Source organism: Tauraco erythrolophus, chromosome 4 (genome assembly GCF_009769465.1).
Source record: "Tauraco erythrolophus isolate bTauEry1 chromosome 4, bTauEry1.pri, whole genome shotgun sequence".
NCBI lineage: Eukaryota > Metazoa > Chordata > Aves > Musophagiformes > Musophagidae > Tauraco > Tauraco erythrolophus.
This window is the reverse complement of record NC_141468.1, coordinates 17,968,044-17,985,424: the sequence shown is the minus strand read 5'-3', so window position 1 is coordinate 17,985,424 and position 17,381 is coordinate 17,968,044. Positions and strand designations below refer to the sequence as shown.

The 17,381-nt window shown below is 42.4% G+C and overlaps 1 protein-coding gene across 1 annotated transcript; it reads right to left on the bottom strand.

Annotated features, from left to right (window-relative positions):
• Positions 1-124: 124 nt before the first annotated feature.
• Positions 125-13,724, bottom strand: GTSE1 (G2 and S-phase expressed 1). The gene is made up of 12 exons (XM_086610070.1): positions 13,693-13,724; positions 12,624-12,701; positions 11,805-11,868; positions 11,106-11,724; positions 9,718-9,888; positions 8,204-8,351; positions 6,548-6,925; positions 6,283-6,355; positions 3,458-3,706; positions 2,739-2,919; positions 1,481-1,621; positions 125-502 (listed from the first exon to the last, which is right to left on the bottom strand). The coding sequence occupies exons 2-12, from the start codon at positions 12,694-12,696 to the stop codon at positions 419-421; spliced, it is 2,181 nt and encodes a 726-aa protein (XP_086466196.1). The 5' UTR covers positions 12,697-12,701; positions 13,693-13,724; the 3' UTR covers positions 125-418.
• Between the last annotated feature and the right edge of the window lie 3,657 nt (positions 13,725-17,381).

The following is a 17,381-nucleotide window of genomic DNA, read 5'->3' as shown; positions in this document are numbered from 1 at the left end:
TTAACATTCATTAGTGAAACACTAAAATAACCTAACCAAAGCCTGTAATAAAAGGCTACTATTCTGTACAAGTTCGGTAAACAATTCATTTATTTTAAATTAAATCTTTGTTACACGCAGGAGATAAGGAATCAAAGGACAAGCGTTAGGAAATAAAAAGAGACAGGCTTCCAATATAGAGAATATCCCTTTTTGCCTTAGAGCAACACAGTTTAAATAAATCCATTGTAGCAAATCCATGAACAGAACCATTAATTAGACTCGGTTTGACTATATTAAGATCATTAAAATTCTATTGTGCTAATGCAGTTCCTCATATAATCTACAGCCATCTTCAAAAAAACCTGTATGAGTGAAGAATAACACCTAAACTCTTTAAAGATCACAGATGCCAAGAATTCTTCATGTCAACTCAAGTTCAGAACTTGAGTAGAGGGGAATCCAGATTTTCTTTGTTTACATCAGGACTCAGAGTGATAAGAGGCGAACTCAAATCAATTAGCTGAAAGAAAAACAATAAAATTTAGCTATTGTAGTCAGCTGTTTTACATAACTACTAGCAGTGATAATCTCTAACAGTCTTAAGTACTATTTTTTTGTATAGCATTCCTATTAGTACCCAGAAGAAAGATACGAGCACCACACTCGAGCTTTTAGGTTTGGGTTTTTAAACAGCTACCTGCCTCTTAGACAAGCACAAGCTTCTCACAAGGTGGTTATTGCCCATACTCACCTTAAAAGCCTAAAAGGCTTTTCTAAATTTCACTACTATGCATATTCAAGTGACACTGCCATCCAGGCAGGGCAGAGCACTCCTCTGGACATGCCCCCATAAGTCAGACTTCTGTGATCCTCTTTTGAGATACTTTGAAGGACCTGATATTAAATTGATCCCAGCTACATCTAATGTCGAAGACTATATCCTTATAGTTACCACTATTCACCTGACAATATCTAAAGGCATCTACCTTCGAGGCACTAGTGTACAAAAAACCCACTTGCCCAGAAATGCTTGTCAAATTTAGAGTACATTCCAACACACATTTCTACTACGGAGGGGATTAGGAGGAGTTAAACAGGAGAGACGGCCTTGCTTTTTTGGTGGAAAAGAGCTGCTGCCAAGAACTGAAACTTTGCAAGAAAAGGAAAACAGCACACCTACTCTACTGAAGAGAGCATTCACTTTCCTGCTTCAGAACAGTTTAATTCTTTAACAAGTGCTTTAAGCATTAAGTCCTTTCCCCATCCTCTTCCTTTTTCTATGTGCAGATTGTTCAGAGCTTTAGTTCAGAGCACATTGTTTGATTTTAAACATTATGTTTTCTTTATTTAAGAGCACCTCATTATGTAGTATCATATTGAGCATACTAGGCTAATATTAAATAATTCTTACAGTAGCGTGGAGCTGCTCTGTAGACATGCAGCCAGTTGACATTTTTCTGCTAGCATATTTGCACCAGAAGACTTGAATATAACTTACCTTTACCTGCTCTGAGAACGTAGGCTTTAGGGAAGTAATCTTATTTACTTCAGGAGTATTGGAAAGATCAATCAGAGGTCTACTTTCACATTCTAAAGTGTGTGAGAGAGATTTGTCTACTCCAATATCTACTAGTAAGGCCTTAAAGAAAAAAAAAAGATGATTCAGGTTTTCCCCTCTGTTCTCCATACTTCCTTCATAAACATTTAGGCAGTCAATTTAGCTTATACAGCTGCAACAATCACAGGACAGGCTTAATGTATGGGTTGGGTATTTTTCATGCAGGATTGTTTGCACATAGTGTAAAAACCTCAGCTCTTGCTCTGCCAATGGCTAGCATCACAAACAGGGAAAATGCAGTGAGACAAAACAAAAGAGCTCCTTGGGGCATAAAACAAATTTTCACTTAAAAGCAGAGTTAAGTCAAATTTAAAACAGAGTAATAACTCTCAATATTTAAATGACTTGACTACAGTTATTGTGCAATGTTATTTAGCCATATAAACTATTCTGTAGAGCTCCAAACTTTAGTTCTGTGTTTGTCCAGTTTAACTACTCCACACACAGGCTAAGCAAATCTATAACAGATACTTTGTGTCAAGTAAGCTAACAAGGAAGATACCAATGCGATAAGATCAAGTAATTAATCTACAGATTATTCTACACCTGAATATTTGTAAATCAATAGCCACTTTGACAGGCTACCAGTTTAGTTGTTTCTCCTTAATGCTTGTGGAGTGTCAGCTTTCAACGTGAAGCCAGAAGATTCCTGGCAGAGGGGAAAAGTGTTCACTGGACTAAGTACCTGACACTTAACTACGTGTACTGCTACATGGGCTTTGGGGTTTAACCCTCAACTCATTGTATGTAGATTTGCACTGCTGTTAGGTGAGTGAATTTAACTACGGCAGTGCATTTTTTTTTTTTTCAAAAAGGCTTTATGGCTGCAATACAAACTGCTCTTTCACAGTGCTTTTCTCATCAAATCCACGAGGATTTCACAGCACTTACCCACAAGCGGAAATTTAATATGAAATCCACAAGTATTTGACTGTTCAGCTTTGAGATGGGAACAAACTTAGTGGAAACAATGAATGGATGTTCAGTGCTAAAAATAGGCACTAGAGGGTGCACATGCTTAGAGGTAATCCATTTTAACTGTGTACTGGCTTTCCTACTTATCCCTCATCTTGAAATAATGTATTTTCAAGCAGTTTACTTAACAGTTCTGTAGAAAAAAAGTATTGTCATTTCTTACCTCAGTTTGTTTCTCTTCAGCCAGCTGATTTTGTACTTCAGCCTCTTTTAATTCGTTTTCTACTGCTTCTGTATCATTTTTTTCTGGTGAGAAGTTAAGCGCAAGAGGTAGCACAGGTGGAGGTGATATGTCATCTTCTGAAGAAGATATCTGTGTCTTACTCTCTTTTGTCTGTTTAGAACTAGGGAAGAGAGCATTGGCAATAACTGAGCTCTTTAATCAGCATTAACTACTAAAGACAGACAAGCAGATGCCCTAACCTCTTTTCCTCCTTTTTTTATCCTGAGTTTTAACAAAATGCTTTCCATATTTTCATCCAAAAGTATCTATTTTACAGAAGCATTGGCAACAGTATAAAACAAAGTTAAGAGTAGTATGTATTTTAACTAGCTACTTCCCTTCATCAGAAGGCAACAGCAAAATAACGCCAACGCCAAATCGGTTTTCAGAGCATCCCCGAGTGCTGTCTGCTAGCTCAAAAAATACAAACGGCTTCCTATTAGAGATTATAATTCCTTAATGTTAGGTATTGAGTCATCTCAGTCAGGCATAGTATTTTACTAGTCATAAATCTTTATCAGGCCTGTATAGAATCTATGCTCAAATGCTTTATTTTTAATTTTAGCAGAGGTCCTTGAAACCTGGAAATCATCATTCAAATTTGTTTAGAGGCAGTTTGCTTCCAGTACTCATTTCAAATATGGAGGTTTCTGTCTTACCCAGCTGTAAGAGTCTTTTTGGTAGAAAAGCTGGAACTTCGGCGAACAGGTGCAACATATGGAGAAAAGGCCATTCTTGGTGCAGTTTTAGGAGTCACTGCTGGAAATCCTGAGATACGACGAAGAGGTGTAGGTATGCCAGACCGTTTCAGACTGGCAGGAGTCATGGAGACAGACCTCTCAGGAAAACAAGTATTCTGAAAGATCCCTTCTTCTGAGGCTCTCACAGGAGTGCTGACTGCCATGGCACTAAAGCGGGAACATGCATTAGGCAAAAGCTTCTTGAAACAGTTTTATTCAAACTATTATCCTTCAGGGATCTCCTTGGTAGAGTACAATGGGATGAAGCCCTGGAGGGAAGAGGGGCCCAAGAAAGCTGGATAATATGCAAGGATCACCTCCTCCAAGCTCAGGAGTGGTGCATCCCAACAAAGAGGAAGTCAGGTAGGAACACCAGGAGGCCTGCATGGATGAACTAGGAGCTCCTGGACCAACTCAGACACAAAAAGAAGGCCTACAGAGGGTGGAAGCGAGGACAGGTAGCCTGGGAAGAATACAGAGAAACTGTCCAAGCAACCAGAGATCAGGTTAGGAAAGCCAAAGCCCTGATAGAGTTAAATCTGGTCAGGGACATCAAGGGCAACAAGAAAGGCTTCTATAGATATGTCAGTGATAAAAAGAGATCTAGGGAAAACGTAGGCCCTCTCCGGAAGGAATCAGACCTGGCTACCCGGGATATGGAAAAGGCTGAGGTTCTCAATGACTTCTTTGCCTCAGTCTTCACTGGCAAGAGCTCCAGCTGCACAGCCCAAGTCACAGAAAGCAAAGGCAGGGACTGGGAGAATGAAGAACCACTCACTGTAGGAAAAGACCAGGTTCGAGACCATCTAAAGAACCTGAAGGTGGACAAGTCCATGGGACCTGATGAGGTGCATCTGCGGGTCCTGAGGGAACTGGCAGATGAAGTTGCTGAGCCACTATCCATCATATTTCATAAGTCGTGGCAGTCTGGTGAAGTTCCCACTGACTGGAAAAGGGGAAATGGGGAAACATAGCCCCCATTTTTAAAAAGGGGAAAAAAGAAGACCCAGGGAACTACAGGCCAGTCAGTCTCACCTCTGTGCCCGGCAAGATCATGGAGCAGATCCTCCTGGCGACTATGCTAAGGCATATAGAAAATAAGGAGGTGATTGGTGACAGCCAACATGGCTTCACTAAGGGCAAATCCTGCCTGACTAATTTGGTGACCCTGTATGATGAGGTTACAGCATTGATGGATAAGGAAAGAGCAACTGACATCATCTACCTGGACTTGTCCAAAGCATTTGACACTGTCCCACACGACACCCTTGTGTCTAAACTGGAAAGACATGGATTTGACGGATGGACCACTCAGTGGACAAGGAATTGGCTGGATGGTCGCACTCAGAGTCACGGTCAATCATGCAATGTCCAAGTGGAGGCCAGTGACGAGTGGTGTTCCTCAGGGGTCAGTACTGGGGCCAGTGCTGTTTAACATCTTTGTTGGCAACATGGACAGTGGGATCGAGTGTACCCTCAGCAAGTTTGCTGACAACACCAAGCTGTGTGGTGTTGTGGACACGCTGGAGGGAAGGGATGCCATCCAGAGGGACCTTGACAGGCTGGAGAGGTGGGCCTGTGAGAACCTCATGAAGTTCAACAAGGCCAAATGCAAGGTCCTGCACGTGGGTCGGGGCAATCCCAAGCACAAGTACAAGCTGGGTAGAGAATGGACTGAGAGCAGCCCTGAGGAAAAGGACTTGGGAGTGCTGGTGGATGAGAAGCTCAACGTAAGCCAGCAATGTGCCCAGAAAGCCAGCTGTATCCTGGGCTGCAGCAAAAGAAGCGTGGCCAGCAGGTTGAGGGAGGTGATTCTGCCCCTCTACTCCACTCTCGTGAGACCCCACCTGGAATACTGCATTCAGCTCTGGAGTCCCCAACACAAGGACATGGAGCTGCTGGAGCAAGTCCAGAGGAGGGCCATGAAGATGATCTGAGAGCTGGAGCACCTCTCCTATGAATACAGGCTGAGAGAGTTGGGGCTGTTCAGCCTGGAGAAGAGAAGGCTCCGGGGTGATCTTATTGCAGCCTTCCAGTACTTAAAGGGGGCCTACAGGAAAGCTGGAGAGGGACTTTTTACAAAGGCGTGTAGTGATAGGACAAGGGGTAATGGATTTAAACTGAAAGAGGGTAGATATAGATTAGATATAAGGAAGAAATTCTTCACTCTGAGGGTGGTGAGGCAGTGGACCAGGTTGCCCAGAGAAGTTGTGTCTGCCCCATCCCTGGAAGTGTTCAAGACCAGGTTGGATGAGGCTTTGAGCAAGCTGGTATAGTGGAGGGTGTCCCTGCCTATGGCAGGGGGTTGGAACTAGATGATCTTTGAGGTCCCTTCCAACCCTGACCATTCTATGATTCTACCAAAGAATAGAAATCAGTTTTCCTTTGGTCAGTAAAGGAACAGTAATCATCATAAAGTTGATAATCACAGCATAGTAAGGGCTTTACTTCAGAAGAATTCCTTTCTGAATGTGTCTAGTCTATTTAGGCCTGCAAAAGAAAACCTTCTTCTTCTGAAGAGAGCATTGCAGGGCGGTGTTTGGTTTAGTTTTGTTGTTTGATATTTTTTTTGTTTGATTTTGGTTTGGTTTTTTTAAAATAATTTCCAATAGTCATTAACACAGCTAACCTGGAGGGTCTCAAGGGACTAGGCAAGAAAGTTAGAACTTTTAAAGACTGTTACAACACCCTACCAGAAGAATACCTCAGTACATCAATACATTCAATTTTCAGTTAAGCCCTACCTTCCAAGTGTGCCACAAAATGCTAGTCCAAGAGACGGTGTTGCTTTTGGTGCTGATTTGGTTGATGGGGTATCTAAGGAGAAAAGTTTTGTTAATTGATATTGATAGTCATATTTATTTTTTTGTAACAGATAGCTTTCAGTCAAAATACTAATTCCTTCCACAACGTGGACAGAAGTGTAATGAAACAAATAACAAGCACTGGAGGTAGTATTTCCTTTTAGTAGCCAAGGTAGAAGACAGGTCATGCAAAGTACGTGCTTACCTCCAATCTTCACTGGAACCTTAGTTTGACTTGTAGGAACGGACAAAGCTCTAGACTTGGGCTTTGGACACAGGCTTCCTTTTGTTGCACTTCCATCTTTATTCTGCTGACATAGCTTCTGCAGACTGGGATCAGAGCCCAGCCTCTGAATTCCAGTGCCTACAGCCTCAGATGATGTTGCAGAAGCTGAGGATTTAGCCAAGCTTACAGCATTAGACATTTTGGGAGTACTAGCTGATGTTGCTTGCTTCCTGGATTTCTCAGTATTGGCAACCTGCAGAGATGACACTCTGGTAGGTCTGACAAGGGCCGGCCTGTTTGTACTAGATGAAAGCTTAGAGCCACTCACACTAGCTCTTGCAGACACACTTGATTTTCCTGAAATAGAAAGTTGTTATACTTCTGAATCATCGCTTATTGCTAAGTTTTTGACTAAGCAGAATAATTCACTCACATGGGAAACAAAAACAGCAATTTACAGCATTTAAATTTATGTTCAAACATCTCAAGTTTAAGGAGAGCACATACAACTACTGAAAAATTACTCCCTGAATTCTTCAATTTTGTCTGTTTTAGCAAGTTTCCTCACAAAATTCCTGAGTTATTGCACTCAACTCAAAGAACATTCTTCAAGGAATGCCTAAACAGCTTGCAGATTTGTTACATCTTCTCTCAGCATAGCTGGGTCTGTTCCCTCAAGCAGGCTTTCAAGAAGGTAATAGTTCAAGTTTTGCTGATTAACACCAGAGGCTGAACTACCCCACAAGTGCTTTTCTCAGTTTTCTGTATGGTTCTTACTTTTAGTCTGTAGGGTACTTTCATTAACAGGATCAATCTTGACTAGACAATTTTATTGTATAAAATAATTCTTACTAAGCTTTAACTTTTACTGACATATTATTATCCATTCAGAAACAAAGCACAAAAAAAAAAATTGCAGTAACTTGGTATCTTGCTAGAGGTACAAGAACTGTGGTGTAAGAATCCGTCAGTATTTTTAGGAGACTATTTTCCTGATCCTTTGAGGCTTACTGAAAGGGTCAAGTTGATGTCCTCCTTATACTATAAGTCTCTTGGTTGTATTCCATTATCTCCCCAGAGTTTGGTGGGGTTTCTTTGTTTGTGTGGGTTTTTTGTTTTGTTTTTGGGTTTTTTTTGTTCTTTTTTTTTCCATCTGCTTGAGTAAAGCTCATCCTTTTATTAGACTTACAGAAACTCAGAACTAGGCCTTCTACGTTCCTTCTGTATTTCAGTTGTTTTGGTGGTGTTTGGTTTTAGGGTTTGTTTGTTTTAAATTCAGGTTAGACAAACTTACAGCACTCAGAAGCTCAGGTACTCAGCTATAATAGAGAATATCATGTACAAAAAGAACATGTTTCCTGAGGCATTGCTTGCTTTGCAGCTGTATCAAACCCTCACATGTAGGCATCAGGCTCACATGAATCTGGTTTTTACAAACAATAGAAGTCTAAGATTTATCTTTGCTCCACAGGGATTTATTGGGCTAGCCTACAAAATTTTATTCTCTATTCAAAATATTTCTTACTGCTTTGTATGTACTGGACATCATGAAAACATATCCAAACCCACAGTCCAAGACGTGCTTAGCTACTTCAAAATTGATTTGTGGCACAAATCTGTAGTAAGAGTGATTACCGTTTTTTCCTGTGGGAGAAATGAGTAAACTTGAATTCAGACTTGAGTTCCTGCTGGAAACTGATGATGAAGATGACAAAGTAGTCTTTCTTGTGAGACCACTGGCAACACCAGGACGTTTCAGATGTGTTATCTTCTTTAAGTCAGGCTGAAAAAGAGAATATAGTTTATTCAAAAGCCAAAAAGCTATTTAATACATTATTTTGCCATGCTTTTTCTTGGTATTATAGCTTTTTATTTGTGAATTTTAGAGAAGTGCCTTCCTCAGATTACAGTTTAAAAAGTGAATTTTCTTAGAAACAGTTCCTTATATCTGTGTTATTATACAGAACTGGAACATCAGATCTAGGAGGTGGACTTATTTTTATTGCTGCCACAAACTTGAGTATGGACTTAAAGAGATTAAAGAATCAAAGGAGTAACCCCAGGCACCAGCAGATGACGGGCATCAACCAGCTGGAAAGCAGTTCTGCAGAAAAGGCCCTTGGGAGTGCTGGTGGACAAGCTGAACAAGAGCCAGCAATGTGCCCTTGCAAAGAATGCAACGGTATCCTGCGCTGCATTAGGAGGAGTGTTGCCAGCAAGTTGAGGGAGGTGATTCTTCCACCCCTGCTCACCACTGGAGAGGCCACACCTGAATATCTGTGTCCAGTTCCAGGCTCCGCAGTACGAGAGTGTTTTGGAGCTATTGAAAAGAGTCCAGCAAAGGGCCGCTAAGACAATTAAGGGACTGGAGCATCTCCTATCTCAAGGAAGTTTTAGAGAGCTAGGACTGTTCAGCCCAGAGAAGGCTCAAGGTGGATCTCATCAATATATATACAAATATCTGAAAGGACAGTGTCCAGTGGTGCCCAGTGACAGGACCAGAGGCAACGGGCACAGACTGAAACACAGGAGGTTCTACCTCTGAACATCAGGAAACACTTTTTTACTGGTGGGGTCACTGAGCACTGGCACAGGTTGCCTGGAGAGGCTGTGGAGTCTCCATCCTTGGAGACAGTCAAAAGTCATGTGGACATGGTCTTGGGCAACCAACTCTAGGTGGTCCTGCTTGAGCAGGGGCTTGGATCAGATGACCTCAGGGTCCCTTCCAACATCAACCATTCTGTGACTCAGTGAAGTGGCATGCAGCACAGAAATAGGTGCCTAAAGCTTCAGAACAACTCCTTTCTACCTTCATACAAGTTATGGCAACCTTTTCAAATGGTATAGTTAACTACACACATCCAAAAGTGTTCCTTACAGAAAAATACTGATCACTTGCCTGCAGCCAGTGCTTTAAAAACAAAGACAATGCTTATTAATCCAACACATATATAGTTGCTCTGAAGTATGTTCATTGTGTTATAGATGTAGAATACATATTCAAGAACGGCAGTTACAGGACAGAGACTACTTTTCCGTAAAGCCATTATTCACAACAATATAGCTTTAAATTAGAAACTAAACTATATTCGTTTTTTTTCTTTTTATCAGACCATCACGAAAATTATTTTAAGAATGCTTGCCATTACCTTACTTGGCACAGGAAGGGCTTTTTTGTCTTGCACTGAGAAACCGCCACTGAACGAAGACTCAAAGACATCTGAAGCAGCACTAGATTTATCAGAAATTACATCTTCAGATGATCCCATACTGTTCGAGTCTCTTTTTGTAGAAACGCTAGTATGTTTTCCTGGTTTGGGCTGCAAATTTCAATGTGACATTTTAAAAGCTACTAGTGTTTCTAGAAACCACTAAAAAGTTTTTTTTTTACACAAATTAGTTTTGTTAAGAAACCAAGACAATGGTTTTGGTAAGCCTTTGATCTCAGTCAAGTCCCGAGTCTTTCGACTAATACAGTTTAAAGTTAGCCTAGTGAGCGTAATTTGCTAAGTACTAGAACATTCTTGAACCCAGATATTGGACATCAACCTAAGGACAGTTCTGCAACAATTTGTCAGCACAAATGCCATAATCACGTTCATCTACATACTGTAACAGCTGTTCCCTACAACCATGAAATCTCAATTTAATTCATATTCTTCTGCTTTACTCTAGCTTTCCAAAAGATGAGACACTACAGTAGCAGACTGCATCATCCAAACTGTCTGTTTAGACAGCAGGGTACCATCTGGCTAGTTAAAGCATTAAGACTATGCCTTCTTATAGCACCCAAAATCACAAATAAACTTATACCACAAAGGAATCAAAGGGTCCCCTATTTTCTATAGGTGATAGTTTCCAAGGAGCCAATGACACATTTTCAGTAAAATCTGCAGTATATACTGGAGCCCAAGCCATAAGGCACAGAGCAATAAAACCCAGTCTCTTGACAGAATATCTTCTGGAATTTCTGCACACAAGGTGACTAACACAACTATTTCCTTGCTATCCTAGAATACATTTTCAGTTGGTTACATAGCCACATCCTAAACGTAGTATCTTTAATCAGTGCTTCTCAGGATCGAGAAGTTGTGGACAGAACTAGAGCTAAAATATTTTTCTGTCCTATCAAAATAATTCATTTCCACCCCACCCCCTCCCTCACCTCCACTCACATGGGTTAACAGCAAACAAAGTCATTTTTGCACATTAAGTCACTGAGAACAGTGCAGTAATTTTACCAGCAACAAAACAGTGTTTAAAGAGAAGCCAGGAATCATGGTGTTCACAAAAGCAGAATACAATGGAAAAGAAATTTATCTGCAGATACTCTACATTGTCATAATAGATGAACTAGTTGGCTACTATATCATAGTAGTACCCTGACTTTTTTTTATATATAATGATGTTTCCTGCCTAAGGACCTTATGAGCCAGAGAAACACCAGAAGATTCAAGTTTGTAGACAGTTTAAACATTCCCAAAACACACAAAGGCCATGTTTAAAGAAAATGTTGTTGCTCAGAAGCTGTCTTTACCTTTTCAATAGTCAACAAATTGCTTCTGCCAAGAGTAGATGAAGGTTTCGCCATTGGCAGTTTGCCAGTTCCCTTTGTATTTCTTTCCTTAGTTTTCTGTTCTTGTGTCAGAGGTGAATTGGCACTTTTTGTAGGAGATGCATGAATTTTAACTGGGCTTCTATTTGGAGGAGTATGAAGAGCACGTGTTTTGTCATCTGACAAAAGTTTATCCGATTCCTTCGGAAAACAAGGCGGCAGTTGACATGCTGGGCTATCCTGCACACAGTATGTCTCCCTTTTAACAGCCCTAGGACTTGTCTCTATATTTTGTTTTCCCAGTATTTTCAATTTTGCCTTTGAGTCCTGCACAAATTTTTCTATCATCTTGTTTTCCCGTTCTTCTGATTGGCTTGTTTTAGTCTGTTGATTCTTGCTTCCAGTCTCTATTTGCAGTGCTAACAAATGAGCTTCTTTGAAAATTTCCACAAATTTCTCTCCTGTAAGTGGGCTCCACATGCATTTATCATCAGAAGCAGGCACAGTCTTTTTTTTAGCACTTTTTTTTGCTTCGATATTGACAGCAATACATTTTTCTTTGTGTCTCAAAGGTCCAACAAAAACTTCATCTTCATTTCCACTACGAAGAAAACTAAGTCAGCCCAACACCTTACACATGTCTGTTTTAAAGGTATATTTACCTGTAGACCCTTCACTTACCTTGCTGGAGAGAGTGAAAGGTCAAAATCAAACTTCTCATCAGTCAGAAGAGGAAAGTCTGAAACTATAACAAGGATTTTGTCACAGTGGGGATTTGCAATAAAAATGATAGCATTACGTTTTGACAATTTCATGAAGCTGGTGTCAGATGGCAAAGGGAGTTTTAACCACCAAGTTTAAATCATTAAAATAATAAAAACATGGTTTAGGTCAAAGAAATTGAAGGTACAGCTGTGAATACGACATATTGTGATAGATGTCCAAATATCATGAAAGATCTCAATGCTAATTTCTAAGCATCCATAACAGGAACATGAGATCATGAGAACATGAGGAACAGGAACAGGAACGTGGGAAAGAGTATCAGCCAGCAGTCTCCAATCAAGAAAAGTGAGAATACGTAATCTAAAGCTATATGACAATGCAGATGTCCTATTAGTCAGTTCTTTTCTGGTTCAGACCACCGCAGGATAGTAACAGAAGCCACTGAGAAAGATTAGTTTTCCTGTCAGATAATATGTACCCTAAATATTAACTGAATCTGCAGCAGACAGCTAAGGAAAAGGAAGGAGCTCAAATTAGATATATAGAAGAAAGGTTGATGGCATCATGTTGCTACTACACATGCTCTAGCACCAGTGCTCCAGAAGCTCTTGAGGAGGCTTGTAAGTCTGGCAACAGCCACCCATGCAAAGAAACAAAAACACAGAACAAAATATAAAGCAGATATGTAATGTCTACTGATCTGAACTATCTTAACTTTCAATAAGGGATACACCAGGTAGAGAATATCCCAACATGTTCTCCACCTAGCATGGCTCATGCAATTACCCAGTTTTTCTTCAATCACATGACTCGAGCAATGTGCTGCCATTTCTTTTTCTTCCTCCATAGTGTCTGAAAAACACAGATTTAGCTATGCAGTAGGTTTTAAAAAAACAACAATAAGGTCGCAGAATTTTATGATACTGCCAAATTAGCAAGGAGGTAAACATTCTCTTTGAAGGCTCTCACATGCTGTTTAGGGACCGCCACATAAACATGGTTTATGGGATGTCACACATCTCACCACCTTCTCTTGAAACGTGCCATCGAACTATCTGATTCTATGTGTATCTCAAGCATTGCAGTCTCTGTAAAAAAGCCTTCAAATACAAGAGTGATGTCTAGGACTTCGGAAATTCGTTAAAGGAAACTCTGTGTTCAGCAACATAAACTCCTTATACGAATACAGCTGCAACAGGCAGCACGGCTAGACAGTTGCAGCAGAACACTGCCACCCCACAGGCTAAAAAGACTTTTTATAGCATTAATTCGAGATTAACATAACGGATACTCAGCACATCTCTGCTTCGCAGTGGAAACGCGTGCTGTGCTCCAGACAGCGCCTTTCACTTCCAAATACTATCTTCCTGTGAGCAAAGGCAGACTCGTCCCTACCTTAACATAACCCGCCCAGGCCTTGCCGAGGGGTGAGCCAGGAGACCCTCAGGAAGAGTGCCTCATGCGGAGCGGCCAGACCGAAGGGATTAACCCCTAGCACGGACCTCCAGGACTGGTCCCTCACGGGGCAGCTCAGCAGAGCCCACCGGAGCCGAGAGGACCTCGCACACACACCCCTGGGAAGGAGAAGCTGCCCAGCGTGCGCGGAGGCGCTCACAAGCCACAGGCGGCCCCACCAGGGCCGAGGAGCCCCCTCAGGCCGCCCGCCGCCCTCCCACCGCCCCCCGTCGGGCGAGCTCCCATAACGCCCTCCAACCGCAACAGCCCCTCTGGAGCCGAGCCTCGGCGGAAGGCCCCCGGACACCACACTGCGACACGAGGAAGCGGCTGGAGGCCCGAGCCGGCGGCCGCTGCCACCCGCGCCGCTCCGCCGCGCCGCGCTCACCTCCGCGGGGCCGCCGAGCACGGAGCGGCGCAGCGCTGCCGCCGGACGGTTGAAACCGCGGCCGCTCACGTGACGCGTCCCGCGCGCCCTCATTGGCGGGTTCGAACGATACGCGCCACGCGCCCCTAGGGCATTCTGGGGCTTGTAGGCGCTGCGGCTGCCAACGGCCGCCGGGGGTGCTGAGCCGCGCTGTGGGGCGCTGCTGCGCCTCAGACGCTTATCGCGGGCAGTCTTTAAATGATTAAATATGTGTAATGACTCACGGCTGGTAGAGCTGGAGATGGGCCTCTGGAGGCCATCAGGGGCTGCCCGGAAGGCTGCTGTAGTGCCTGTGGGGTGGCTGGATGGCTGCTGGCAGCTATGTCTGGGGCCACCGCCTCTGCTGCTCTGCTCGGCCTCGCAGGCCGGGCAGCTCCTTTGGCGCTTTTGGCTCCTGAAGTGCAGGTTCCAGCCTTGCTATTCCATCCCAACTGCTTGTTGGTGCAGAGCAGGGTTTGCCTGGCTGACCTCGGCAGCTGTGGTGGTGGCAGCAACAGAAGGGAAAGACTGGAGTGTCAGGGCATTACTGACTCGGCTTCAGGGCTCTGCCAGGGTGGAGGCCCTCAGGCTGTCTCCTGGCACAGCCGCTGTGTCGGTTATGGTGGGGGGTGCAGACGCACTCCTTTTGTTTCCTCCACACCTTTGCTGGATATGCTTGTCCTAGTAACTTAACTGCACTAAAAGGGGTATGCTCCTGTTCCTAACCTGACATAAAGACGATTCCCGGATGTCAGTCCCAGCTCCTGCCAATTAATACTGGCTGACTGATGGAATAGTTTTAAACGTAGACTCATGTCAATAAGAAACACCAGGAAAACACTACTCTTCCACGTCTTCTGATGTTTAATGCTGTGCAATGCTTAATGGTTTTCTCCTAATGCTTGCATGGCCTCAGAAATTGCAGTCGATTGATGTGTTCTGTTCTGAGTGTTTCAGGATGACTAACTAATCACTGGTCTGGAATTTAGCAGTTGAATAAAAGGTTAATCATGACCCGAAGATTTTCATACAAAGTATTTTGTAACCCTTTCTCCACCTGGCCGTTTATATTTTGGTATCTTTCATGGAGCCATGCAAGCAGTGTATATGCAGCTTGAGTACATAGCCAGTATCCTCTGTATAAGCTCATATGCACAGTAAGTGTCTGGGACTAATAGATTACTAGGCTGAGTAGTGACGTGCTCACCTCCCACCTTTCCTCCCTCCTCATCACCCCTGGAGTCCCTCCATGGCTGTATTAATAAAACTGGGCAATGCATATTAAAAATGATAATTTTCCGCAAATGAAATTATGATAGAAGAATGAAACTTGCTGAAATCTCGAGAGTTTATTATATGATCAATAATCAACAATCTCACACTTCTGAGATGAGGCTTGCATGTAACTCCTTTTGCTTATCTCAGTCAAAAAGAAGAAACTGAAAACCAAGATGAAACTAATGGGGAAAGGGGCAAATAGGCAGTAAGTGCTACAGATCTTAGGGCTGAAGTACAAAAAATGTAGAAAGAAAACTAAAAACATACAGGAAAAATTGAGTGTGCAGCTTTTATTGTGTCATCTACCATTCTATTAGTGTTATTTCAGAAAACAGGCATCCAACTCCTTTGGCAGAATCCAAAAGCTGTAACTGCCTATATTCTCAGAATCAGGTCTGAAAAAGCTAGAAGTGATTCAAGTCAGTAATTCTTTACAGATGTCTGAATTTCTTCCTCCGAGTCATTGTAATATTTCTATTTTTCTGTATTGAGTATATTAGTAATAATAAAGAATGACATGGCATCTTCAGCAGCTCCGCTGGTTCCAGTGACACAGTTTTACTCGCAGAGCCATTAGAAGTAAACAGCACGTGCACTTCTAGTGAAGTGCACACTGACGTACTTACTCTCCTTGTAATTGTAACAAGTTTACTTAAAGGAAATGGAGACTCAATCAATTTCTATTAAACAGCCACAGGCTCGATCAAATCAAAATAGCTCTTTTTACAAATGTTATTTATGAAAAACAGTTTTAAGACTGATGAAACTATGAGTAAACAAGTTCAGTCTTAATTTTCTGGAGTGTAAGTGATATCCCAAGACATGTTTGGAAGTTGCTAATTGTTTTACTAAACGAAAGGAACCAATTTGATTTATATGAAAACATAAATGCTATGTGAAGGAAAGGCAAAAGCCTTTAGAAATGCACCAGAATCATAGAATCATAGAATGGTTTGGGTTGGAAGGGACCTCGAAGATCACTAGTTGCAACCCCGCTACCATGGGCAGGGACACTCTCCACTACACCAGCTTGCTCAAAGCCTCATCCAACCTGGTCTTGAACACTTCCAGGGATGGGGCACCCACAACTTCTCTGGGCAACCTGTCCCAGTGCCTCACCACCCTCAATGTAAAAAACTTCTTCCTTGTATCTAATCTAAATCTACCCTCTTTAAAGCCATTGCCCCTTGTCCTATCACTACATGCCCTTGTAAAAAGTCCCTCTCCAACTTTTCTGTAGGCCCCCTTTATGTACTGGAAGGCTGCTAGAAGGTCTCCCCAGAGCCTTCTCTTCTCCAGGCTGAACAGCCCCAACTCTCTCAGCCTGTCTTCATGGGAGAGGTGCTCCAGCCCTCGGATCATCTTCGTGGCCCTCCTCTGGACTTGCACCAGCAGCTCCACGTCCTTCTTGTGTTGGGGCCCCAGAGCTGAACGCAGTACTGCAGGTGGGGTCTCACAAGAGCAGAGCAGAGCGGCAGAATCACCTCCCTCGACCTGCTGGCCACGCTTCTTTGGATGCAGCCGAGGATATGGTTGGCTTTCTGGGCTGCAGGCACATATAAGTAAGAAGTAACAAGTTCAAGTGTAAGAAGTACAAGTTCAGATTTGTCTTAATAGCAATTATATGTGGCAATAAGCTGAAAGTAACAGTTTAATGATGAGGAACTGTTTTTTGGTTTTTAGCAGTTTAAAAATGATGCAAGATGATGTTCACATTTTGTTTTGAGGAAGAAGGGCTCTGGCCTGTTTTCCTAAACTGTGAATGTAAATGTGTGTATTAATAAGCCCTACAAATAGTTACTGGACCATTGGATTTATCATACTAAAGCCACCGTTAACCCAGCTAATCGTGCAATGCACAGCTTTTGGGAGACCTTCACATTGACGCAGCCTCGTGTTAATTTTGACTCCAGGTGGTCAGGGAAGAACAGGATGTATGTGACTTTGTTACTAATCCTAAATTTCCAAATGTTTTCTTTTGTGCTGATATACTGCTTATTGAATGTAGCTGTGTTACAGAAGTCAACAGTTTATTAAAGAAGACACCTACTTTTTCACAAAAATATTTGAATATTAGAGCACATCTCAGTGATGGTGGCTTGAAATTCCACTCCAGACAAGTTAAACTAAATTACAGTTGTAGAAAGGAACTAAGTTCTACCCCAAAATAGCCTGTGATCTAATAAAAAGTAGTTCTAAGTTACAGCTCATCCTGCATTTCTCATCACCAGCACCCTCCATCTGTGCATCACTTGTGTTGCTATGAATTTGGCAACATTTTAGCAGCAAGCTACTGTTTATAAGAAGGGATCCCAGCAGCTAAAAGAAGCCAGTCGTTGGGATTACTCATTACTTGCCTTGTGAGCTGCTCCAGGGAATTTCTTGAAGAACTA

What these genes read in the sequence shown, in the direction of transcription:
- GTSE1 (XM_086610070.1), bottom strand. Translation starts at nt 12,696, where the DNA reads ATGGAGGAAGAAAAAGAAATGGCAGCACATTGCTCGAGTCATGTGATT. An exon ending in ATTTGTTGACTATTGAAAAG is followed by an intron (nt 9,889 to 11,105) that starts GTAAAGACAGCT and finishes TGAAATTTGCAG; the next exon opens with CCCAAACCAGGAAAACATAC. An exon ending in TTCTCCCACAGGAAAAAACG is followed by an intron (nt 6,926 to 8,203) that starts GTAATCACTCTT and finishes TTTCTATTTCAG; the next exon opens with GAAAATCAAGTGTGTCTGCA.